The sequence below is a fragment of the Melopsittacus undulatus genome, chromosome 2, assembly GCF_012275295.1.
Source record: "Melopsittacus undulatus isolate bMelUnd1 chromosome 2, bMelUnd1.mat.Z, whole genome shotgun sequence".
Taxonomy (NCBI): Eukaryota; Metazoa; Chordata; class Aves; order Psittaciformes; family Psittaculidae; genus Melopsittacus; species Melopsittacus undulatus.
This window is the reverse complement of record NC_047528.1, coordinates 10,776,750-10,801,591: the sequence shown is the minus strand read 5'-3', so window position 1 is coordinate 10,801,591 and position 24,842 is coordinate 10,776,750. Positions and strand designations below refer to the sequence as shown.

The window sequence follows — 24,842 nt, the reverse complement described above, 5'->3', positions numbered from 1 at the left end:
ATCCTGGCTTGCTTATGTTACTTCTTGCTTCTAATCCATCTCGTGGATAGAGGAAACCAGTACAGCAAACCCATATGTCACCTGCTTAGCTTTGCAGCCTTCAGAAAAGTGGTTCAAATCTTTGTTCTTGGCATTGCTGCGCATGACCATGAAACCATTCTCCCCTTTGAGGGCAACAGTAAGATCCACAATTCCTCATATTCCCCTGATGTCCCACAAAATATTGTAAAGCATGTGTCCCATCCTCCATGGTTGTTTGCTCCCTCTATAATAATTTTATCATTTAATATATGAGGAATCAGTGGATTTGCAATGGGTTTATATGAGATCCAAGAACATTATTGTGGCATGCCCAGGACCTGAAGGTAAGAAACGGGAAGAAACAGTTGCTTGCGTAACCTTAATTGGTTATCCATTGTGTGCATGATTGGAAATTGCAGGCAAGCCTGTGTGGTTTATTTTGTAAGAGACATAACTGATGCATGACAAAAGGTATTGAAGGAGTCTTCTTCCAAGACAGTGGATGCCATAGCTATTTCCTTAGGTTTCCTGGATGAAATCTGTTTGAGCAAGTCTGCATTCAAGCTAGCCAGCCACAGTTCCTTTGTAGTAGATGGAAAGAAATAGGTTGTTTATGATCTGATTTATCTCAGCTTCATGGAAATGCCCACGCTAGGTGAGAACGTCATACAGCTGAACTAGGGAAGTCCTTGCTGCAGGATGTTGTGAACATCCTTTGAAGAGCAGCAACTTAATTCTCAGTGGATCCCAGCTTGAGCTGTGTACCAGTAGAGGTGCAGTTTTGTCTCATTGGAAACCCACCATGTTTCTCCTCTGACTGTGAAAAGAGTTCAGGGTAATTGCTCCAGATGTAGACCTCTAAAGTTGAGGTAAATCCTGTTCCTCAGGTGATGTTGGGCAGGATTAACCTAAATGCCAGTCACTGACTTTGCCACCTTTGTGTTACTTTATTCTAGCTTTAGTGCAAAGTGGCTTAGACTAGTTTTGTGTAGAACATGTATATTGTTAGTGGAAAAACATATTGAAGAAAGATGTGATCCCTCCTCCCCCCATCCTTTGCAGTAAATCACTAAAACTAGCCTCACTGAGCTTTTTCCATTGCTATCTCCCTGCCAGCGCAGGAAGTGTGTCAGGCTTTGGTTATGTGTAACACATGTTCAACAAGAGCTGGGTTCAGAGAACGGCATAACTTTTTAAACTTTAAGCACTCATTTAAGCAATGGTTTTCAGTTCTGCTTTTAAGGGACTTTGCAGTTGGTGAATGATGCTAACTTGGAAGCATTAAATCATGGAAAAACCTCTGCCTAAGCACCTTCAGGGTAGTTGAAGACTGCCCTGCCAGTCAGTTCCATCTCTCGCTTAATGATATATGGGGTAAGTATTCCTGGTTTGGATTGGCCCTTGACTCTTTGCGTGGGACTGCCTGTGAGAAAACTCGTTCATAGCAAATGCAAAGATGTCTTTTGTGGTGTGAGCTTTCCTTCTAGTGCACTGGAGTGTGACTGCTATTGAATTACAGACCATATTGCGCAAACCACCAGATGGTGAAGATGATTGACCTGTGGTCACAAAAAGCTTGGTTAGATGTGTACTGGTGGTACTGCAATGGACTTAAATAAACTGTTCAACTCTTTACTGTCACTGTGTGGGGACTTGACCATGTGTGTTTCTCTGCATCATCACTTTGGGCTCAGTTATACTCACATGGAGGTGCACCTCCTCATGATTTTTGTGTGTACAGGAGTAGAAGCTATGCAGCTACAAGCTGATCTGCTTGTAGTATTTCTACAGGTCCCTTTGCACACAGGCATGAAAGAGGAGTCAAATAGAAGAACAGATGATGATTTACTTTATCAAAGGTATCAAGTTGAGGGACTTAAAGAGTGGCCAATGAGAAGCAGGAAAATATTGTGAGGAAGAAGTATTTTAACTCTCAAAACTGATTTTGGCTGTACAAGTTGCGTGTGTGTGTCTGTGGGAAACGGGCTTCCTTTGGAGCATGAAGCTGTTGGTTGAACAAAGGCACAAAGGACTGGTTCTGGAGAATGAATGGTGCTCTTGTCCACAGGCATGGTCATTCCAGGGCAGCCCTATGAGTGACGGGAATTTACCCCTGCCGTTGCCATGTTTTTCTAGGATTCCAGTTTCCATGACTCAAAATGCTTTCTATTTCATGAAGAATTACAATCTTTTTCTTTTTAAAACTGTCCTAGGGGATGGAAAATCTAGGTCCCCTCCCTGCACCTCTCCCCAGTAAGTCCTTTTCTGCACCTCCCCCTTGCAAGGAAACAAAAACACAGAGTAGCCAACCTCTGGGTTGCAAAATATTGATTTCATGTAAATTAGATGGGGGAGAAGCCAGATGCAGTCAGTTTTCTGTCTCCTTTACATGGCAGTAATACTCCCTAAGTGCTCATCTCGTTAGAAGAGAGCAAAGACAGCAAGCGTTGCTAATTTTTCATATATAGAGGTACCTGAGTGTTTGGATTTGAAGTAATGCACAGTGAAAGAAATCTCTGGAAGTGTTTATGATCGCCATCTATTAGGAATGGAAAACTAAGGAGAATAAGCAAATGGCCTTCATATGTTCCTCAAAAAATATTCTCAGCTCTTCCTAATCGACTGCAGTATTTCTCCTAGTTACAAAGTGCAAGAATTCTCCTTTTGCTGACTAAAACTGGGTAAGAGGTGGATTTTTTTCTCCCATTTTCCCTTCCTATATTTGTAGTTTTGTAGATTGAAGCACAAATCAGGCAGGAATGAACAAGCATGGTATTTAAAAGGAGCATGCAGATTTGTGACTGCACACAGTAGCTGCCAAGATCTGTTTTTCTGTAGATGTTTTTGCACGTAATGGAGCATCTTCATTCCTCCCTGTGCGATTGTTTACCTGTTGTAAATATCTCTTTACTTGTATCTTGAATCCTTATATGTATATCACTTAAGTCCAAAGTGAAAATCTTGGTAACAGACTCTGTGACTTATTTTAGTTAGTAGAATTTATAATGCACTTTTTGGTCAGAGTGTTTTTCTTAAGACTGAGGATATGATCTTTATTGAACCAGTTTAATGCTTTCCTTCAAAATATTACTCTGTTTTTCTGTGTGAGTTGTTTGCTAGGCAAAATTCAGTAAAATTAAAGCAAGGATAGAGTCAGCCTAATGTGCTGTCCAAAGGTTTTGAGCTGCCAGTGGGAAAGAGAGCCGTTGTCATTCCAGACGTATGTGGAACCCTTGGCGCTGAAGAAGGTTCTGTATTAAAAAATGTTGGACTTGTCTGAATAGATACTATCTGCAACCTTCTGTGCCAGGAAGCATTTCTGTGTTGAGTCAATGATGACTTTCTGTCAGAGCCTAATGAGAGGATTGTCTTGAGGCACCAAGCCATGCAAACTTGAAGAGACAAGCCAGCCGTGGTTGAACGAGTGGTCCTCAACAATGTGTTCCTTTGAGCTTCTAAGCCTTGCCTTGCACTTTTGCAGCAAGGGCCCAAGAGATTAAACAGCCAAGAGAGGCTTTTCCTCATTGCTGGACACTCAGGTCTGAAGGGAGAAGTACATAGCAGAAAAAACCAAGCAGAAAAAAACCAAGCAGAAAACCCCAGGGAAGCACTGCGTGGTGCCTACTTCCTCCTGCGCAGGAGTCCCTTTATATTACCCTGGTGACTATTATTTATTTTAAATATACTAAACTTCAGCTTCTTCCTGGAGATTTTTTCAAGACAGCGGTAAGTAAGTGATTTCTCCAGCCTTTTTGCACTTAAAATATATATGATAGGTACAGATCGTACGTGTGATTTTTGGTTTTAGTTGTATCAGGGCAGGATAGATAAAAGGCAATTGCTGTGTACATTGTATGTGATTATTGTCTTCAGAGTAGTATAATAAGTGGTCTATTGTCAGAACATTTTATTGATAACTTAAATGCCTTGTGTTGTTTTTCAACCAAAGTAGGTTAGTCTTATTTGCTGAAGGCTCTCTCAGGAGCTGCATGGGCTTGATGTGGTCCTTGGACAATATATTTGATTCTTTGTGTACTGTTCTGAAATGATCCATGTGTCAACAGTGTTGTGCCTTTTCCCCTTTGAATTTCTAATATCCTAAAAGAATAAGACACAAAGCATTTCCCTGCAATTAATATCTTGCTGATCTGAATGTCGCTAACATAGTTATCCACCCGTCTGGTCATAATCCTCAGAAGAGTCCGTGTGCTTCAGTCATGCAGAGATACTGCTGCTCTTTCCTATCGTTGTTCTGCTGTGGTATTCTTATTGATTCAAAAATAATGACCAGAGTCCATTTACTTACTCAATTTAGGTTTTATTGCATTTCCAGTAGGATGCATAGCACATAAATCTTCTCCAAGTAAGCTTGAAACAGCAGTAAATGGTGGCTGAAAATCTCTCTGAAGTAGCACAGTGTTTGCCGGCTACAGGAGGCTTTGTCAAGTACTTGTAGCTACCGTTTTACGGTCCTTCTAATTGAGTATTGAGAAGACAGAGCCATTTTAGCATCAAAATGCTAGAAAAACAACGTGTTCTAAATGTTTCATTGAGAGAAGAAACCTATGGAAAATTACCCTAACAAAGCATATGGGTCTTTGATTCTGCACATATGGGTCCTTGATTCTGCACATATTCGTGTCAGTTCTGCAGCTTCTGTCAACTTTGGCTGGAGAGAAAACCTCATGGGTTTGTTTGTTTTTTCCTGAGGTGGATGGAAAGAGCTTCTGTGTCTGTTTTGTTTCAGAGGTTTTTGCATCGTTGTAAGGGTAATGATAAGTCCGATACACCTGCCATAGTGGCACTGTCCTTTGTTGATTTTTATGCCAACACCCGTGAAAGAGGAAAGAGTTGGAATGGGAGGGCAGTTTAAGAGAAAAAAATAGGTGAACATGGGTCTGAGACCACAAAAAGGCATTTGAAAGGAGAAAAACATTGGTTGCATAAGTGTATATTTTTTGGGTGTTTTTTTCTCTTAATTTACAAAGGAAATCAATAAAATAACGTAAGTATGTAAAAATAATCCTATGGCTAAGCCTTTGCAGAAAGGCTGACTTCCCTCATACGGTTCTCTGAGACAGCAGAGAGGAGCCAGCTCTGACCCAAAAGCTGTCTCTGGTAACTCAGCTAATAAGACCTGTCCTGCAAGCTTTGGAGTCATGCCTGTTTTAATGCAGTTCATGCAACTTTTGAATGTGGTCTAGCTCATCTCCTGCTGCCTCTCAGCACAGAGAAGGTTTGGAAAGTGCAGGTTGTGACTACTCAGTTGTATTGGGATGTCCTGGAGGCTGGGCATTGTTACCCTGGCCACAGTGGAGCACCGGAGATGGGATTCACCCTACCAGATCTGCACTGGAGTTACTTACCCTGGTTCTCAGCCTTGGGTGGGAAGAAAGGCACTTATCCTAAGGGTGAATCTCCTGGTCTCCTGCTTTCCACTGACTGTACAGAGCACCAGGGGTGACTAGATCAGCTGTAGATCTCCAGTTTCAGATGAAATGGATATTCCTGCAGTTTACTGACTACCCTGCCTGCAGAGTGGGACAAATGCTGATTCAGGAGGCATTTAATGAGGTGACAGTCCTTGAGAGAAAGACATTAGCAAAGGAAAAAAAAAAGGAGAGTTTAGCTATGTTAACTGCAAGCAGAATCTTTGCAGGTAGTTCATTAAAATGAGAAGTATCAGACAAATGTTTTCCTGTAGGAGATAGAGGGTTTCGCTTGGCTGGTGAGTTCAAACCCATATTTCACCCATAATTTGAAAAGCTACATATTTTTAAAATCTACTAGTTCTGTGTCTTGCACACGTACAACACACGCATTCTTGTCCTCACAGCCCATATCCTGCCTGTTGTTGCTGACCAGTGCATGCTCATGAGGTAGACGTGCCAAACCTGTGAGTTCAGGGGCTGCGGATGCAAAGGGATTTTGTGTTTGTCTGTACAGACAGGTTATATGTGTGTACAGCAAGGGACCAGTTAAGAGTCTGGCTTCCTGCTGTAGGAAACACAGAACAGGACTGTGTGTACCTGGAACAAAAGCAGCTCCAAGCTTGGAGAGCTTGTTTGATCAACAGATGGGGCAGACATGGTTTTGGGGAAAGGAATAATGCTGGAGCAAGTGGTCATGGTGTTGGGTTGGGCATGTCGCACCAGTGCTGTGGCTTTATGTATAACAAATCTGTTCAAAATGTGCAGAATGATTTGGAGTGTGTAGGATGTTACCAGGGAGAGGGGGAAAACATCACAAAAGGGCTATGTTTTATTTTTTTTTTCTAACCCAATGATTCTTTTTGATCATTCTGATTGTGATTCAGGCCAGAAGAATCTGGGCAGACTTGGGAAAACTGTAACACAGCAATTCAGTAACACAAAGCCAAAAAGCTTGACCTTTGGGGGTTTCTGGACTCAAATATTCAGCAGAAAGTAGAAAAGAATGAACAGAAAATTGCGGGGAGGGACCTCGGGTATTCTCTTCTTGAATCTGTGTTAGCTGGAGGTTTCTGCTGCAGCCATCAGTGTCCAAGGGCAAAGTTGCTGTCCCTAGTCAGTCCCTGCTGCCCTCCCTCCCTTGCCCTGGGTTTACATCTTCACTCATGTAGTCATACCCTGAGCCAGTCCTGGCAAAATGATCCAGTTTATGGAAAATCATCCATTAAAAAAAGCCATTAAGCAAACTGAGGCATCCTGACTGAACTAGATAGAGGAGCTTTTACAGCTCTGGCAGGTTGGGGAGGAGGAGGCAGTCCTGGCTCAGCCTCAGCCAGCATTGATGTGTGTTATCATTCTGGCTGTGCAGCTCTGCTGGTAGGCAAACACCTCACAGACAGCACAAGAGGAAAACGGATCAGTTGGTTTGTACCCAGGCAAAAGCAAACCCTGAATTCAGATTTCCATGCATCCTCCCAGGTCCTTCTGAAGCAGTGTTCAGTGTTGTACAGACCTCTGAGACCCTGTGCTTAGAGTTAGGGTGCAGTATTACTTTGTACCACCCTGAGTTGGCTGTCACTGCTTGAGATGAGCTATGTGTGTGAGTCGTGCAGGGACGTCAATCAGGAGAAGGGGTTTTGAGCAGCATGCTGGCTGCTGTGTTAGGAGGCAGTGTGAACATGCCTTGGAATTGGAGGGGCTTGCAACTGCAGTGCCCTGAAAGGTTTATCTTTTCATCAGGATCGAAACCTCTTCCTCTGACCCCATACATGCAAGCAAAGGAGATTGTTTTGTTGCTGAGATCTGCATGTTTTGTCAACAATGCAGGATAAGGGTTTCCCTGCCTTGGGTACTATAGGTGGGAGGGCATAAGAGAGCTCTGCACCTTCAGCATGGGTAAGTGGGCTGAGCTAACACAGGTGGGATCCTGGAGTAAGAGAAGCGATTGTTAAATGTGGCAAGTGTGGGTTTGTTCTGCCAAGTCACTGCTTGAGGGGAGAACAAAGGTAGGTGTTTGGCACAAAGTCCTCACACCCTCTGAGCTGAGGCAGGACTTGTGTTAGGTGCTAAGGTACTTCCATGCTCAGCATCCCAGAGGGCTGTTTTATGTAGAGGGAGAGCTGCTGATGGGTGGAATGGGTAGGTGATGTCATTTGGTAAAAGACAGAAATAAAGGCTATTCTGGTGTGTAAATAAACTCTCTGTTCCCCCAGAGATTCTTTTACCAAGCATAACATGTCTGTGGGGGAAATAAAACAAAGATCTTTAGCTTAGAAGCAAAGCAATGTAGTCTACTGATTTTTAGTGGTTGTATTTGTTTCTTACAGAAACCATCTTAGTGATGGTTGTGACAGATACAGACAGTGTGTGGCTCTATGTCAACATGGTCCTATTCCGAAGTAATGCTGATTCTGCCCAGCTCTGGCTGCAACCTTCATTACAGTGTAAGCACTCTTCAGTTTTGTTCCCAGGAAACAGTTGAGATGCCTGAGGCACACAGAGGTGGAACATTCAGTTGCAGAGGTACATGGCACCTTCCTCAGTAGCATTAGTACATCAGTAGCCAGCTGTCACTCTCCTGCAGCAGGGTTGTTGCAGTCGTGTCTTTGGCTCTCCTACTTGCTTCCTTGCGTCACTGGAGCTCTTTATTTCATTTTGCAGGACTTGCAGAGTGCTAAATCTGGGCCCAGGAGTGTTATTTTTAGAGTCTTGAAAATAGGCTGATGTACCAAAATAGATTTTTCTCACAGTTTAATAAACCATTTATTGATCTGGGGAGAGAGGGGAGGATGGCAGTGACACAGACGGGGTTTTCATGTCATCTCCTTGGTCATATAAGGAGCAGACGATCCATCTGTGGTGTTGGCATCCTCCAAGAGCTCCATGTACATTGCCCCATCCCATTCTTTCCCTTTGATCTACTTCCAAAACTCATCTTTCCTTACCCACCCACTTTTCCTCCATTCTACCACCCGCTGCCCTTTAGCACTGCCCCAGATGTCGTCTCCTGTGCCTGCTGCCTGCACTGTCAGCTGCACGCAGATTGTGTTTCCCTGAATCAATTTGAAGGAGCCATTGAAGGAAGTGGATTTCAGTCAGATGCCTACTGTTCATGTCTCGGATTCTGCCAAGATGGGTTTCAAGAGTTCACATTCCAACTAGGAGGCTTGTTCAAGGTCTAAAGCTGGGCAGATGCTGCAGACTGGCACTCCAGGGAAGTGTTTTGTGCTGGGCTTTCTGACCATGTCTGTCTCGTCCTGTTGGGAAGGATGACTTACCCAGGGCTGAAGGACTTGCACTGACTTTGAAATCATCATGGAGGCAGTCAGTGCTGTGTTACCTGAGGTAGGTCATGGGGGCTGAGGTCAGCTGAGAGGTGATGAAAAATGAATTTAGTCCTCAACTCTGTATCAGAAAGGGAAGGGAAAGGGAAGAGAAGGAAAAAGAAAGAGGAAGGAAAGAGAAAAGAGAGGAAGGAAAGGAAAAGGAAAGAGAAAGGAAAAGAAAGGAAAAAGAGGTGGGGTTTGAGGCAAGGAGACAGAAGCCGTCTACCTTGAAGTGCTGTGCTTGCAGGATGCCCTGTATTGAAGTGAATGGAGGTTGCTAACCCTTTCCTCTGACCCTGGGGACTCTATGTTACAGAAAGTGTGAGTGAGCAGATGGATTTTGTTAGACTTGGAAGAGCCAGTTTTTAAACTGAGAAAGCTTTCAACCTTGTCTTTACAGAGTGGTGTTGACATGGAGCTCTCTGTCTTTTATACTGCTTGCCTCTTCCCTCCTTCTCTCCCCCACATGCAGTATAGTGTTTAAAGCCCATCTGAGCACTGACCACCTAGTTTGTCACACTGAATGCTTTCTATGTATCTTACCTCATATTTGTTTTGGCTTAAGATGTAACCCAGCCCCCCAAATGTTTACCGCTGGCCGAGCTCCCGCTGACATCTGCAGGAGAGCAGTGGGTCCAGCTGCTGACCGCAGTGATCCCGGCAGCAGCTGCTGCCTGCTTTGCGTATGGGCCTTCTCAAAGACATCCTGATCCTGTCTTGAGTGTGGAGTGTGTTGTTACTAATGTCCTTCCAAGATAAAAGACCACAAAGATGACCACCACTTACAGACTAATTAGCCAGTGAGACTCCATCTCATTTGGTATAATCCAGATGTTATCCTGTTAGTTTCAAGGCTGTTACTCAAGTGCAGAGTTGACACACAGGAGTTGAGAGCAGGTCTGCATCCCAGGCTGTTGTCGGGGAGGCTGTCAGTCAGGGCTTTGATGGGGTGTGTGATCTTCAGCCAACACAGCTGTGCTAAGAAGACCTCAGCATAGACTTCTGCTCGTTACACCAGCAAAACCTTGGTTTTACTGGTATTGCTGATGGGGGGGGGGAGAAGCTTTCCTGCAAGTTGCTGCTAGCATGAGCTCTGTCAGTGGTGACCCCCCCTTTACCCATGCTGCAGACCCCAAGCCTCCCTGGTGAGAGCTGGCCTAAGTGGGTGCAGTGGTGAGGTTCCTATTGGGAAGCCGGGACTGTACTTGCTTTCATTATCTTTTTTAGGAGCCTTTTGAATGCAGTTTCTAAAACGTACATCTTGTTCCCAAGAAGACTTTGATCTTGTTAATCTTTTCATCTATATGTCAGTCTGTTGTGTGAAAATGCTGGAACATGCTCTGCTGTGGTGTGGGGTTTCTTTGGGGTTTGTTTTCATTCTTTTGCATAGTTTAGAGATTTTTTTTCCCCCGAGGCTCTCCTTCTTGCTTGAGTCTACATGAAAGTTGACCACGGACGTGGCAGCTTTTGGAGTGCCACTTTAGGCCATGTCTTTGAATTTTCTTTGCAGGGATTTCCTGATAGAAAATTAAAACCATTCTTTTTCTTTCTTCACATTAAGATAAAGAAAGCATCTTGGGTGAGTCTGCACATCCAGTTCTGAGCAGCCACGAGCTCTCTCTGCCTATCTCCACCAGGTGGGATGCATGCCAGCTTTCAACCTGAAGTCTTGTGGTTGCTACATCATGAGGCAGAGTCTGGACTAACTAACCTGTTCCCTGTCTGTGTTACTGGGTTGTGGTCATTTGCGGGTGTGCTGCTGTGGTTGTGGTCATTTGGAGACTTTGAGGCGTGGACAATATGATTAAATCTGTCTGCATTTGGCCACACAGACTTAGCCTTGATTGTGATCATTTACATATGCTCTTCTCCCCTAGTTCTTACCATAGGTTTAGACCTCAGGCTGTGCTTTCATACTTATAACTATGCTTTCCTAAAATGTCCATCTGCTTCTGATAACCCTTGTGTAGATGCAGTCATAGCTGTGAAACGTAATGTTCTGTGATACAGCTTCAATCCAAGAGAAAGAGGAGGAGTCAGTTGGGCACTCAGAACTGTACCTCCTATTCATGGCTCTCAAAATACAACCTTTGTAACAAGTCACTACTGCTGAGCCACATCTGGATTTCTGAGGTAGTTGGACCCTCATTGAAGACAATGATGTGATCTTTCCTCAGTGTAAACTAGAAATTTCCTAATAATTGATAACTCAATGGTAATAGTTGATCACCAGGGAAAGGAACTGATCTGTTTGGTTCCGTATGTAATTGTGAGAGAGTTTGACTTGTAGGGATGGGCTGGTGAGGAGAAGGTTGGAGCATGGAAGGCAGCCATGTGGGAAGTGTGCCACCAAAGCACTCAGCCTGCTTTGAGCATCGTCTCCAACGCAGATATCCTTGCTTTAAAACACTTCTGCATGGCGCAGTGCTGTGCTTGAGGACTGACCGAGGTCTCTCACGAAGCATGCTTTGTGTTGGCCTTTCAGAGACTGAGACACCAGGCAATACCTCAAGATCTTTGAATATTTGTCGTCCTTGGTATTGCTGACCCATTGCAGGTAAGTGCAAACTTCTTGGTTTATAAAAATGTAATTAATTTCTTTTTCTGCCTCTATGTTTTGCCTAGGTCCTGAGGGAGACAAATAAGTTGGCTGAAATGGAAGAACCACCTTTGCTGCCAGGGGAAACCATTAAAGACATGGGTATGTGAAGAGGAAATTTCTTGTTGTTTGTGAACCAAAATAGAATAGCCATAGAACAAAATATATTGGCAGTCACTGACATCAATGTCATCAAATGGCTGATGTTTTGAGAACCACAATCAGGTTGTTACATTCATAGATTAATCAAGTTAATGCGCGTCGCATGAGCCAAGGTAACTGTCTTCCCTTACCATGTAGCAATTACAAGGCAATTCAAGGTACCTTAGCATGAGGGATGAGGTGGGTTGTACAGCTTTGCATTTGCTGCTTCCGGAGAAGATATGGATTGACTGTTTCAGGTTGTTTTGCCACAGGGTAACTTCTTATGTTGACACAACATAATTGTGTGCCCAATCTCTGTCACAGGCTAAAGGAGAGGATACAGTACTCTGGCAGGGAACTTCCTATGATACAGGGATGAGTTTTTATTGCTGCTGTTTTTCACCCAGCTGTTCTGACATGCACCATGTTTGCTGATGCATTCCATTCTGAAAGGTTGAGTAATGCCTCTAGACTAATTTTCTGTGGAAGATTTTGCCTTCACTAGTTTACCATATTACCTTCCTCTTAAAATGATATGGAATAGTGCAATATCAGTCCTAAAAATAAAAAAGAAATTAAAATACCTCACCAAAAAGATGCACCCAACAACAATGGGAAGAAAGGCAAAAGCCTGTCAACTCAATGCTTAATCCTTTTCTCCACTCCTTTCCTAAGGATGCTGAACTCCTACTTCAACCATGCACTGCAGATGGACACCTAACTCTGTCCAGAGGCCCATCTAGCTCTGACAACAAGACTAGGTTTTGGTTCCTGGGGAATAGTGTAAGAGATCAGAGTTACCAGTGCTTTATCTGTTGACAAATGATGTGATGAGGCATGCAAGCCTGAGACCGAGTGGCTTTTGGAGTTTCCCAGAGAGCAGCTGCCTGGTCCAGCAAAAAGTCGAAGGCAGCAAAAAGCAAAGAGTTATTATTCATCAGCAATAATTATTTCCTGTTAAAAGTGTCAAGAAAGGCAAATGTAATTGTCTTTGTATTTTACAGGGAAAGGAAAAAATACTGTTTCAGGCAACCCAGTAACCTAGAGTAAGATTGGCCCTGTAAAAGACAGGAATTTCATAATTCATAAATAAAAAAGACAAGGGAATTAGTAAATCCCAGTATGTAGTATCTTTCTCCTACATGGATTCTCTTATATCTACCAAAGACTGAGCTGATTAGGCTTTCCCTTGGTGTTAGCGCTAATACAAAACCTCTCTATTATACTTTTCATCCATTCTCACAAACAGTGGTTTCAGTGCTTTGGAGATCCCTGTTTATCAGAGACTGCTGAAATCACACAGTGTGGTGGGGTTAAGGTCAGACAAACCATGCAGGTACCTGTGTACATGTGCAGTGTAATTAAGTAAAATTGTTTCCTTAGGAAAGCAAGCTAATGAAATGCAAATGTGAAAGGTGCAGTGGCTTACAGGCTGGCAAGGCTGGCGTTTGGGATCGTGCCTGGGATTCCTTACCTGGAAAACATTTTTCTAGCAGCGTTACTCAGAAATCCTGTTCTCTTTTGGACACAAATGCACACTTTTATTGGTACATTTTGTTGTGGGGTTTTAAAAAACATTTTGAACTTCCATTTTGAATAATGGGAACTCCAGGGGAAGAACCAAGCAGGCTGCCCTCACCCTTGTTATGCTTCGTGAGTCTGCTTTTAGACCTCTGCAAACCAGTCTTTGAAAAGAAGTGATTACTAATCAGCCAATAATGAAACACTTGGTTTAATTAGAACTGGCTAGAAGCATTTTGTGTTTCGTTGTCCTTCTAATGAATGCATGTGAATTGAAATAAATGATTAATTGCTAGCACATATATAGTCATTTATTTTTAATAAAAAAATCTGTGCTATGTATTTTGCTCTGAATCAGTCGCTCCTCATGTTTTAAAGATCTTTCCCATGTCCAAATCTCGAGCCTCAGAGAAGACTATGCAAAAGCAGAGCTGGTATTAGGGTGATTTAGTTATATGAGTTGCCAGTGCCCTGGAGCAAGGCAGTCTCTCTCCCTCCCTCCCTTCCAGCTAAATCTCATGGGAGAATGGTAGCAGAAATACAGGTCCCCATCCTGACACCCCAGTGTGCTTCATGTGCATGGTGACTGCCACCTGGATGGGACGCAAGTAGTCTTCCTGACTGTACACAGCTCTTGCAGACTGGATCCTGTAGGGTTTGGAGGCTTGAGGCAGGGAGTCCTTTTATGGATCTGGCATCTCTGGACAATGGGTTTTCTTCTGAAAGGATCTTTGTGTGTTTGAGGAGTATCATTACTTGTTGGTCATAGCATAAACTATTGCCACAGCACAGCCAGGCAGCAACTTCAGTGACAGAAAACACGATGGGCAGTGAGGAGGGGGAGGAGAACAACTTAAATGTTGGTGTTTTTAATTGATATAAACCAGAAGGGCAGTTAGGGGAGGTGTTTGCTGTGGAAAACCAGCAGCACCTCTTGCCTTTTGCTGGAACAAGTGAGAAACGTTTGAGGCCTTTTAAGAAGGGGACTGCTTTGAGTCACCGTCACTCAGGCTCAGAAATAATTGGATCGTTGCAGAGTAACTTGATCGCTGACTTCAGACTTGAAATCACCAGCAGTTGGGTGTTACACAGATTCGTGGCTGCTGTAGCTCTGCTGGCTTTTAGCACAAAGGCCTTCACCCCAGGGCTGACTGTGTGCAGGGGTCTGCAGAAGGACCCAAACATCCTGAAAGCCCATGTAGGAGGACTGCCTTCACCTGTCCTTGGTGGCACAGACCGGCTTGTGGATGATCCTCAGCTTTTATGCAGATGGCTATCAGCTTCAAATCCTGTATCTAGGCAAGGAATCATCTCATCTTCTTGTGCATGATATTCTCAGATACTGGCAAAACATTGTTCAGTAAGAGCAAACAGTTTGCAGCTGAATGCTGGATTTTTCCAGGGGTAGAGGTAGGATTCTAGGTGATGATACTTGCCTGGAGTTCAGTTTATACCCAAACTCTTACCTTCTCCACAGAACTGAAACTTGAATGTTAGCTCTAGGCTAGAAGCCCAGTTAAGCTAATTTTCATTTAATGCTTTAAAAAGTAGAGCCTGCAAATATTGTTGCTATCATAATTCTGTTCTCATAAATTAACCATGAAATTAACTTCTTTTTTTCCCTTTTCTTAAAGCGAAGGATGTTACTTACATCTGCCCCTTCACTGGAGCAATCAGAGGAACCCTTACTGTTACCAATTATAGGCTGTATTTTAAAAGCATGGAACGGGTAAGCTTTTGAAACCACCTCCTTTTGTTGGCTATTCAATATTTAGACCTAGGTGTTCTTTGAGAGTAATTCTGTGGGAATCATAGCTATAAATTTGGGAATATAGGCATAAGGGAGCAGGAGCTGGGGACTTTTCCCCCTCCCCTTTTTAAACTCACAAATTTCAACTGTCTACAGGACCCTCCTTTTGTCCTAGATGCATCTTTAGGTGTAATCAACAGAGTGGAGAAAATTGGAGGTGCTTCCAGTCGTGGTGAGAATTCCTACGGGCTGGAGATTGTATGCAAGGTAAACTTCTGTCTGTGTTTTGCAAGAGGGGAAGGGGGAGCATATATTTTAAGAGGTTTTCTCCGTAGGAAGTTCTGCGAAGCATTTCAGTCAGTAAAATTTCACACACTTCAAAATCCATCTGATTTTAAAAGTAGTTTTCAGGGTTCTTCAGCTCCACTCATTGTAGATAAGATATGCCAGCCTGCTTGGCCTAGGATATGTAGAGCAGTTCAGTGCAATAACAGAGTGGTACAGATGCAGTTTATGCATCCTGAAATGTTCTCTGTCTGAGCCCAATTACCTAATCTCAGTTATGTGAGGAAGCTAAGTCTTTAGCTGTTTATGTTACTCTCTAACTTGCTGTACCATCATCATATGCTTGAACTTGATAGCTCCTTTCCTGCTGGTGGCTTTTAAGCTGTTTACTACAAGAGTTTGAGGTGTAGGTTTGGCTGGAAAATCTTGGCATCTTAGAGATGCTTTATTTAGCTTCCAAATCTGATTTTGTAGATGACTATGGAAAGGAGGTCCTGGGTTACCACTCTTGATAGAAATTGCTGCTGTGCAAAGTGGAGGAGTTTTCAGTTTCAGAACATTCTCTTGAGTGCTCAGAAATGGAAGCTTTAAAGGAAGGTAGCATTGGTTGTTTTTCACCAGACTGGCTCCCTCCATGCAGCAGCTGTGGAGGTACTTTGTGAGACAGTCCCTTCCAGCTGCCTACTGGCACAGCTGGGCATGAGAGCCCAGTAAGAGCTAGGTCTGTCTCAGAGTCCTGCCTGTCAGAGATAGCTTGTGCCTGGGCTCTCTCCTGGGCTTTCAGTAGGCAGAGAGCATCATGTGAAGGCAAGATTCTGTGATCAGGTGCTTGTGCACTCCCTCTGCTCCTCTGCAGTTGTGGCAGGCTTTGTTGGAGTCTGCAGACAACCACTGAACCAAGCCTAGAGGTGCAGTACAGCAGTGTTCGAAGTACCATATTAAATCAGTACCAGAAGGAGCATTGTGGTGTGACCCTATTTTGAATGCTGGCATTTGGGTTTTCCTTGAAGTGGTTCAGAAACCTGCAATTTGATTTCCCTCTTTTTTCCCTAGGATATTCGAAACTTGCGATTTGCTCACAAGCCTGAAGGGAGAACAAGGAGGTCCATATTTGAGAACCTCATGAAATATGCTTTCCCAGTTTCAAATAATCTGGTAAGTATTTTCTTCTCATTTTTTACCAAAAGACACAGATGTTCAGTGCCATCTACTTGGTACAGTGCTCACGTGGGCGCATTTTGTTGAAGGAGGAGAAATGCTGGGTTTAAAATCTGGTTTAAAATTGATTCTGTAGGAGTTTAGAACATACATAAACCAGGAAAAAATACTACTGTGGTGCTGGATTCCTTCATGCACGGTGAATGGCTTACTGATACACCCTCGTAACACAGGGAAAAATACTTAAAGCTCAGTGATATCCATCAAAGGTTTACAGCTAATGGTGTTTTCACTGCCCCAAATCTGGAATGCAGTTAGTCTGCTCTGTCACATTATAACATTGCAATTGCTGCTTTAAGTACTGGTTGAAAGGATTTAGTTTGTAATATGTAAAAGTGTTCTTGCCTGAGTAGTCTTTTCTTTCTCTAATAATAAGGTCCTTTTGTCCATGAAGTTCTAAGTAGTAGAAAAGCAAGGTCAGGTGTATAGAGGAAAGTACATTGTTTTACTAATTGCCTGCTATGGGAAGTGTGTAAATCTTTTTCACAAAGCCCTAAAAGTCGTGAGTTACTATTTTAGATGCCAGACATCCTGAAAATGGGCTCTGAGGGGGCTTTTAACGGTAAATTTTCTTTCTTTCAGCCACTTTTTGCATTTGAGTACAAGGAGGTTTTCCCAGAAAATGGATGGAAGGTGTATGACCCCACTTGGGAGTACAGACGACAGGTGGGTATTGTGCCATGTCCTTCCTCATCTTCTCTCCTCTTCAGAAATGAGGGTCTGTGCAGTAATACAATTACAGGTCGCATGGAGCAGCGGATGGTCGTGCTGACACGTGTCACGCAGGCTGGGTTAGGACACTGTTCCCCACACTGCACTGATTGATGGCAGCACAACAGCTTTAGAGACGATCACATCCACTGATGGAGAATACTCAGGCTGCAGAGAGCTGCCTTTAGGCTTTGGTAGAAAAAGCTATTGCTCTGGCTTAGTCATGAGCTGAGCCACTGCTGGCAGTGAGGAACCAAAGGTGCGTTTTGTAGGTACAGGCATCCCATTGTTAGGGTTTCACGCCTCAGCTCTTGCTTGTATGAGTTTTGTCTCCAGTTTTTCCTGTCTCAAACAGGAAATTGGAAGGCAAAAAAAAAAATAAATACAGAGTGTCTTCATTTTCTTGGGGAATCAGCACAGAGATCAACCTAGAGAGTGTTCTCATTTACCACAGCTTGGAAGAGACTGTTGCAGTGTGTCCTGAGTATACTGGTCAAAGGTATTAATGAAGTGGCAGGCTGTCAGTTAGGAATCCTGCCTCCCTGGTGGAAAAGATGGGAGAATTTTGTTGTTTATAGTGAAATCACTCTTGTTGTAAAATTCTCAAGTGACAGAAACAGCACGATTTGCCCTGGACAAATAAACTTTTATCTCATCCAGATCTACCAGGATAAAATCAATTTTCCTTTGTAAAAGGAAGAAAATTTAAGCCTCGTAATTTAAAGATTTATTTGGGCCTTTCCCACAAGCAGAAGAAAACCAGACCTTTGTCCTAGCCTAGTTTTTCATCTGTTTCCTGGCATCCAAAACCAAAGGAAAGGATTTATTTAAATAGCTCTAGTCTTCTAAAAGCTGGGCATGCCTTCTAAATTGGTTATCTAGGCCTGTCATTAACAGATGGGGAGAGAGTGCTTCACTGTTGGGGGTGATTTGTTCCCTCCTGAAATAGCTGCCTAAGATAAATCCCTGGTTCTAGGCTTCTAATTGAAAGTGAGATGTATTGGATGCAAAGTGTGTGTTTTGCAGTGAGATACCACAACCTAAAATCCTAGTAGAGACAAACTCTGATCATTTGTAATCAGTGACACACGTTGTATCTAAGGTCAACTTTGACTAATAAGACCAGATAATGCAGCAATTGCTGCTCTGTTTATAATTCACCTCTTTCTTAGTAGTTTCTTTAAAGGAAAGATCTGTTTACAAAGAATGATCTGCAGCCCAAGCTGTATGGGCAAGGTACTTGTGTATAGGGCTGGTAACTTTGGAGTAAAGACTAAAGAATACCCGTGCTATCAAAATAATCTTCATTAAAAAGCCCAGCATTCACTCAGCCAAGCTTCAGTTAAAACAGACTGTGTACAAAAGATGTTCTTACAATACTTGGAAAGAAGGAAAGGTGACCCTTGAGAATTTGGAGGTAAATTAGTCCAATTTCTTAATCTTGGTATGTCTGTTTTTAGAACACAAGCTTCTCTGTCCATATTAGTTTTTATACTGGGATTTGCTGTACCTTAAAGTTGGCAGGAGTTTGGTTGTGTGGTGAAAAGATACATAAATTTCCATGCATGTGATTTGCAGCTCTTCATGGCCTTTTTGTAAAGAAAACTGAGACTCAAGGTAGCCCTGTTGTGTGTGAAGCATGTTTCAGTGGAGACACTGCTGCAGTGTGTCCTTTTGTTACTGCCTGCTTCTGTATCGTTTCTGGGTGGACAGGAAAAACTGCCTTACTGCCCTTATGTCAAGAAACCAAACTAATGTCCATCTGCTGAAGCCCCCCTCATTTGCTTGCATTGGTAACTGCAAAAATGAATCCAAACCTGGAATTTTCAGCCATGGCCTATCTGAATTATACCCATGATGGGCCACAGCCATTACCATTCCAGATCACACAATCCATCTGTTCCAGTAGCTTATCTCCAAAGTGACCAACACCAGCTGCTGAGGAAGAGGCAGACCATACTGCAGTAGATGTTTATGTTGTGAGCTGGCCAGGAAGAGAATTTCATCCTTTTTGTTAGATTGATTTAGGTCCTGCAGCATGAAGCTTTATGTCCTCTCCAAAACTTGTAGGTATTTCAGGCTGTTTGTTTAATTTCAGCATTTATAACTATGGATGTTCAACTTATCTCTGTGAATGTCTTAGCCTTTCTTCTTAATCCAGCCAGGTTCTGTTAAAGCAATAACAAATACTAAAGTAAATCAGGATTATGTCCTGAAATGGCAGCAGGGATTTGTTAAGAGTGAAGCACCACTGGCATCATCAGATCAGATAAAGGGATTACTTGTCTCTGACTGTATGAATTGTGACCAGAAATAGAGAAGCAAGACATATGTACTATCTGCAGGACCTTTTGGAATTGGTTTAAAAGCCATTAGAGAAGAGCTGGCCTAGGGCATAAACAGCCCAGCAGTATGGCCAGGCATTGGTGTATCCTAGGCTGGGTTGGTTGTTTCCCTGTGGGAGCAGGAACAGAGAGGGGAGCGGAGCAAAAGCAGAAGCCATGCATGCTACCAAGCATCCAGAGAGGACATTCAGGGAGGATCCATGGTAAGCTCTATGTCTGCAGTCATAGATATGGCAAGTTTGTGCATGGCATGATTCATGGCAGGGGGGTTGGAACTAGATGATCTTAAGGTCCTTTCCAACCCTAACTGTTTTATGATTCTATTATTTATTATAATTTCTGTTTTCAGATGGACGTGTGTTGAGATGGCAGATTGTGGCAATTAGGAAGGATACTCAGTAAACCCCTGACTTCTCTGTTGGCATTCTTGGGAAGGTGGAAATATGTAACTTATTAAAACTCTGTGATTGTATAAAACCATGGGGAGTAATAAACAACCTGTGGAGAACAAAAGGAACTCAGAGAGGTTTGGGATTTATTCGGTAACTGGAATCGCATGTGGCAAATGAAATTTAAAACTGAAATTGCTCCCTGATTTTTATTACACGTGGGCTGGCAGAGTATAAAACAGAACTGCAAAGTGAATAAGGCTCAGTTGAAACCAAAAGGCCTTGAGATGCCTTTGGAGTAACTTAAAGCTTTCATTTTCCTTAACAAGGTGGGGAGCATTTGGAAAATATTATACAAGGGGTTGTGAAGCAGGAAATGTGTGATGTTTCCTTACAGAAGTCATGCTCGTCTAATCCTGTGCTCTGGTTCTATGTACCAGGGAGCCTCAGTGTAGGGCTGGGGTTGCTGCTTTCAGAGGGAACATATAGAAATTAATAATTCAGAAAAGGAGCTGACCTGTTTTGAGGTTAAAAGAAGTGCCCAGCATTAGTATGCAAGCGTGGAAAGGTAGAGCATGAGAACAGTATCCTACAGAGGATTGTTTGGTGTAACCTGGGGGAGTAAAATGACAACTAGCTGTTAAATGTTCCATGGTTTAACTGGGGTCCTGCTTATGCTCATTCTGTCTCTACTGCAAAACAGCTTGCAGCTCTCTTGTGCTAAGCGGACACAACTTGGGCCGAGTACATGGCAGAGGGACCAGCTTGGCTCTGGCAGCTGTATCCTGTGTTGGTGCAGGAATGTGCCTGAGCTAATGTGCTCGGCTTCTTGGCATCTCATGGCTCAAACCAGCTTGGAGAAGCACTGGTGTGTGACTCAGGACCCTGCCTGTCTTGCACGCTGCGGCTCAGGATGTGGCTAAGCTCAGAACTGATCTACTGGATCCCAGAGATTTGATTGTGTGTAATTTCAGCAAGGATATTGGCTTTTTTCCTGTCAGTGAAAGAGCCTCATGTGCTTAAGCTTGAACATGGGCTTTGCAAGGTGGTGGTTTCAGTGTCATGCTGGTGTGTCTTCAAACAGTTTTTCCCTGCAAATGAAGAAACTCCATCTTCTACAGCATGTGTAGGTCAAGTGATAACTGAGCACAAGACACTAAAGTAGGGCATGAAAGACCTTCCAGAGGGAAATCAAGTCTGGTTTGCATGTGGAGGTGACACAAAGGCTGCATATCTGTGGTTAGATGATAGTTGTAAGGAGCGTTCCCAAGCACTGGGGCACCTTCATCACAAGTTTCAGGCATAGCTTCATCCAGACTATTACCATCCCTCACTTGAGTGTGTGTGAGCATCTTTAGTCATGCACAGAGATATTCTTCCAGCAAAACATGTGCAGATTGAATGAAGCAGTTACTCACTGGCTAACACAAACATTTCATGATGTTGTTTTCTTTCTTGTAACCTCGAGCTCAGCAATCCCCATCTGAGCAATCCTCTTTCTCTATCTGCAGTTACACATTTCTTGTCTTCCTATGGATTTGCACACAGCTCCTTCTTGTGGCTTTGCAGTGTCCTGGGCAGACTCAGCTTGTGATTGTGCAGCTGGGCCATAGCAGAGCTGGGACCTGAAGAGGTCCTGGTGGAGCAGAGAAGAGGGGGCACTGCAAGCCCAGCTCACCTGTTCCCAAACATGGGCACAGTTCAGAGGCCGAGGAATCACCAGTAGGCAGTTTGAACAAACTGCCGTGTTTGGAGAATAAACGAGTTTAATAGTGTGGATGTGAGATGTAGTCTCAAGTGAGAATGGTCATGGGCATATTTGATTTATAGACATGGCCACATTGCCTTCCTCACTTTGCCCTCTGGCAGCAACCAACCACGTGAATTCTCTTGACATCAGAGTCTAGTAGCAGCACTAATTCACCTGGAGAACCAGACCTTGTGCACCAGGCTCTGGTCACTGATGTGGACATCCAGCAGGCACATTCCCTAGAAGGTTCAGGACAATCAGGACCTGCAGCTAGTGAGGCAATCCTGGATTCCTGCTGCAGGTGCTGGGCAGGCAGCTCCCAGAGCCAGTTGTGAGCCTGCAGAGCCTTCTTCACTTAGAGTTCTAACTGGGCCTTAGCTTTCCTAACCTGGTCCTTAGTTTCCTGGACAGCATCCAACATGACAGCATGACTTACATCACCAACAGTTTGGGTTGGGTTGCTGTTAGACTTTCAGGTGCTTACAACTTATCTGGAAGCAGTGAAATGCATCTTGTATGAGGAAATACCAGTGTGCTTTATATCATGTTTAGCTTTTTCTATTGATTCCAGCTGGAGAAAGCACAAATCTGAAGGGGTATGAATAAATGCAGAACCTACACTGCATCGTGGCAAATGTTCTGGGAAGATGCAAATTCAGCTTCTCTTCCGGCCCACTTGGCTTATTTCTGTTTGCTTCGAGTCCTTAGAGAGTCATGATCAGAATCCAAAGCCCTCTTTGGGTGGTGCTGTGATTTGAGGCTCCAGTGCCAGCAGAAAGCAAACATTCAAAGGAAATGTGAATGTTGACACAGCATATTTTCTTTCTTTGGGGTGTCTTGGTTTAAACCAGGACACAGGGCTTGTCATGGATTTTCTTATTGCAGGGGAAAGATTTAATTCAAGTTGTCAGAGTGGCACCTGAAGGACTTATTGCTGGTTCTGGACCAAGCACTGTATACTGAAGCCATTCTGTCCAGCACAGCGAGGATGCTTTGCAGTGCCAGTGACTGCTTGATCTCTGTAAGCACTGACAGAGTTACAAGGTAGAATGAAAAGGAGCTTTACTTCCATGTAACTGCTTGTCAGCTCCCATTTTCCTTGCCAAGAATGTGCTGACAGCAGTTTGAATTCAGATTTGGGGGAGGTGAAATCTCCAAGCACTGCTGATGGATCTGTTGCAGTATAGCCGTGTACTTTTACTAGGACAGGACTGAGAACAATTTAGTCATTTGCCATTAGTTCGCTTCTGGATAGTAACCAGTTTGATCACAGTTGATGGACAGCTAAGACTAAGAGTTTTGCTATTCCCTTCTGGACAGCAAAGCTGGTGGGCCAGGAGATACTATGGTGGCTGTGCACCTCTGAGCATGTTTTATTTGTCAGTAAGCTTGGACTATGTATACACAATATTTGATGCCTGTTTCTGCCAGTTCTTTTGCTTCAGGCACAAATAGGGTTTTGGAGTATTCATGATTCTGGCAGCTCTGTTGATTTCCTTGTAGTAACATTCCCTTCCCAGGGAGGGCCCCAGGACCAGGGTGGCTCACAAGCAGGGTGTGTGCCTGGTGTCAGACAGAAGGTCTGTCCTCTCCTCCCATTTCTAACCATGACCTGTTTTGACAGCGTGGCTTGCTGCTCTGACAGGGACCCAGCTGCAGCCTGTGTGGGTTCAACCATAATTAAACCACAGCTCGTCTGACCTGAACTACATTTGTCATTTATTTCCTGTTGGAGCTGCAACAGTGGCAGTCAGTGCCCCACCACCCTCCTGAAAATGAAGTGCTCTTAATCAGAACAGGAGCATGTGTTGTTTTAAGAGCTGATGTTCCTCTAAAACAGACTCTGTGTTTAGCAGTCTCACCTTGTTCACTGCAGATCTGTCTTTGCCATAGAGATGCTTTGTATCAGTGCTCACCCCTGCTGCAGCAAGTGTCTGTTTAAATCTCCCCTTGCAGGCACACAGTAGCAGCCACACTGATTTGATCTGTTAACTCCCAGCGTCAGCCAAACTAAGTCCGCAGCTTGTCAGGATCATCCCCATTGTGCTGCAGGTGTTACCTGGAGCTTACCAGCTGGGAAGCTATTGAGCTGCTTCCTCATCAGGGCACGCTGTGCTCAATGATGTGTGTGGATTCCCCGCTCTCCCAGCCAGAGTCAAACTAGTACAACAGGAGCTTGGTCTGAGAGGAACATAGAGTCGCACATCGCTGTCCAGATCACGTACAGTCACACAGCCAGGACACACCATTGCTAGATTGATGGTGTTTTGAGGGGATTGCACAGCTGTGCCAGAAACACTGAACAAGGCCAAAACAGATTGATTTAGTTGTGGGGTGTTTTACTGCCTGTTTTCCTTTCTGTCTTTGCCTCCATCCTGTCTCATAACTCCCTTTTGCATCCCCAGTTTCCATTTACCATGTTTGAGCTAAGTGAGGAGTGTTGGTCACCCATTCTGTCTTGCTCCTGGATCTCCTGTAAGCACCATGATGAGAGTAGGAGATATGTTAAGGATGCTCTCAGAAGGATGATGTGTGTTGCCACATCTGTAGCCTTCACAGTTCTTTGCTGTAGGTGCTGTAGGTGAGCCTATCTGCAGTCTTCTTGTTTTCCTGTTCTTCAGTGATCTGAGTAAAACATGTACCTCTCTGAGAAGAGGCATGAAATGCAAGTCACCAAGATAATGCAGACCCAGGTTCCAGTCCTAAATGTCCTTCAAGTTGCCTTGAACTTCAGGTCTGAGGATTTGACAGTTCTGAGTGAGGTCTTACAGCAACTCATTGGCTAACCTGCTGTTGTTTCCTCCTTAGGGAATTCCCAATGAAAGCTGGAGGTTGACCAAGATTAATGAGCGCTATGAGCTGTGTGATACATACCCTGCCATTCTAGCTGTGCCTGTAAACATTCCTGATGAAGAATTAAAGAGAGTAGCATCCTTCAGATCCAGAGGACGCATACCAGTGAGTGGGACAAAAGAAACCACTTTTATGTGGCTTTGTTACATACCTTTGGGCCATAAATAATACCAAGATCAGGCTGAGTGGATTCCAGGGAACAAATAAATGGTCAATGGATAATAAAAGTGAAAGCAACGTGTTTGAGGAGTTAGCAACATAATCTGCTGGAACTACTGTTGTGAAAGAGATGTAGACTAAACCAAAATGAGAAGATAAGATAACTTAGCACAACCCAGACTGAATCTCAGTTCAGTTCCTGGGAAACACAAAGCAGCCCTGTTTAGCTGTTTACAATTGTCTGGCTGACTCTGACTTTCAGGATAGAGGAATACTTAATGATGATTTTGATGAAAATGCTTATTAAATGAAATTAAGACAAAACACATTGTTATGATGATC

General features: G+C 43.6%; 1 protein-coding gene across 2 annotated transcripts in view; it reads left to right on the top strand.

The window, feature by feature from the left end:
• MTMR2 (myotubularin related protein 2) overlaps positions 1-24,842 on the top strand; it is a 40,627-nt gene that overhangs the window by 4,630 nt on the left and 11,155 nt on the right. The window contains exons 2-7 of one of the 2 annotated variants that reach the window (XM_034072403.1): positions 11,402-11,477; positions 14,675-14,769; positions 14,947-15,057; positions 16,129-16,230; positions 16,876-16,959; positions 24,297-24,446. In XM_034072403.1, the coding sequence (XP_033928294.1) occupies positions 11,432-11,477; positions 14,675-14,769; positions 14,947-15,057; positions 16,129-16,230; positions 16,876-16,959; positions 24,297-24,446 (588 nt within the window). In that variant the 5' untranslated portion in view covers positions 11,402-11,431. Of the gene's footprint in view, positions 1-11,401; positions 11,478-14,674; positions 14,770-14,946; positions 15,058-16,128; positions 16,231-16,875; positions 16,960-24,296; positions 24,447-24,842 lie in introns of those variants that run through there. The other variant, XM_034072412.1, reaches the window with a different exon arrangement.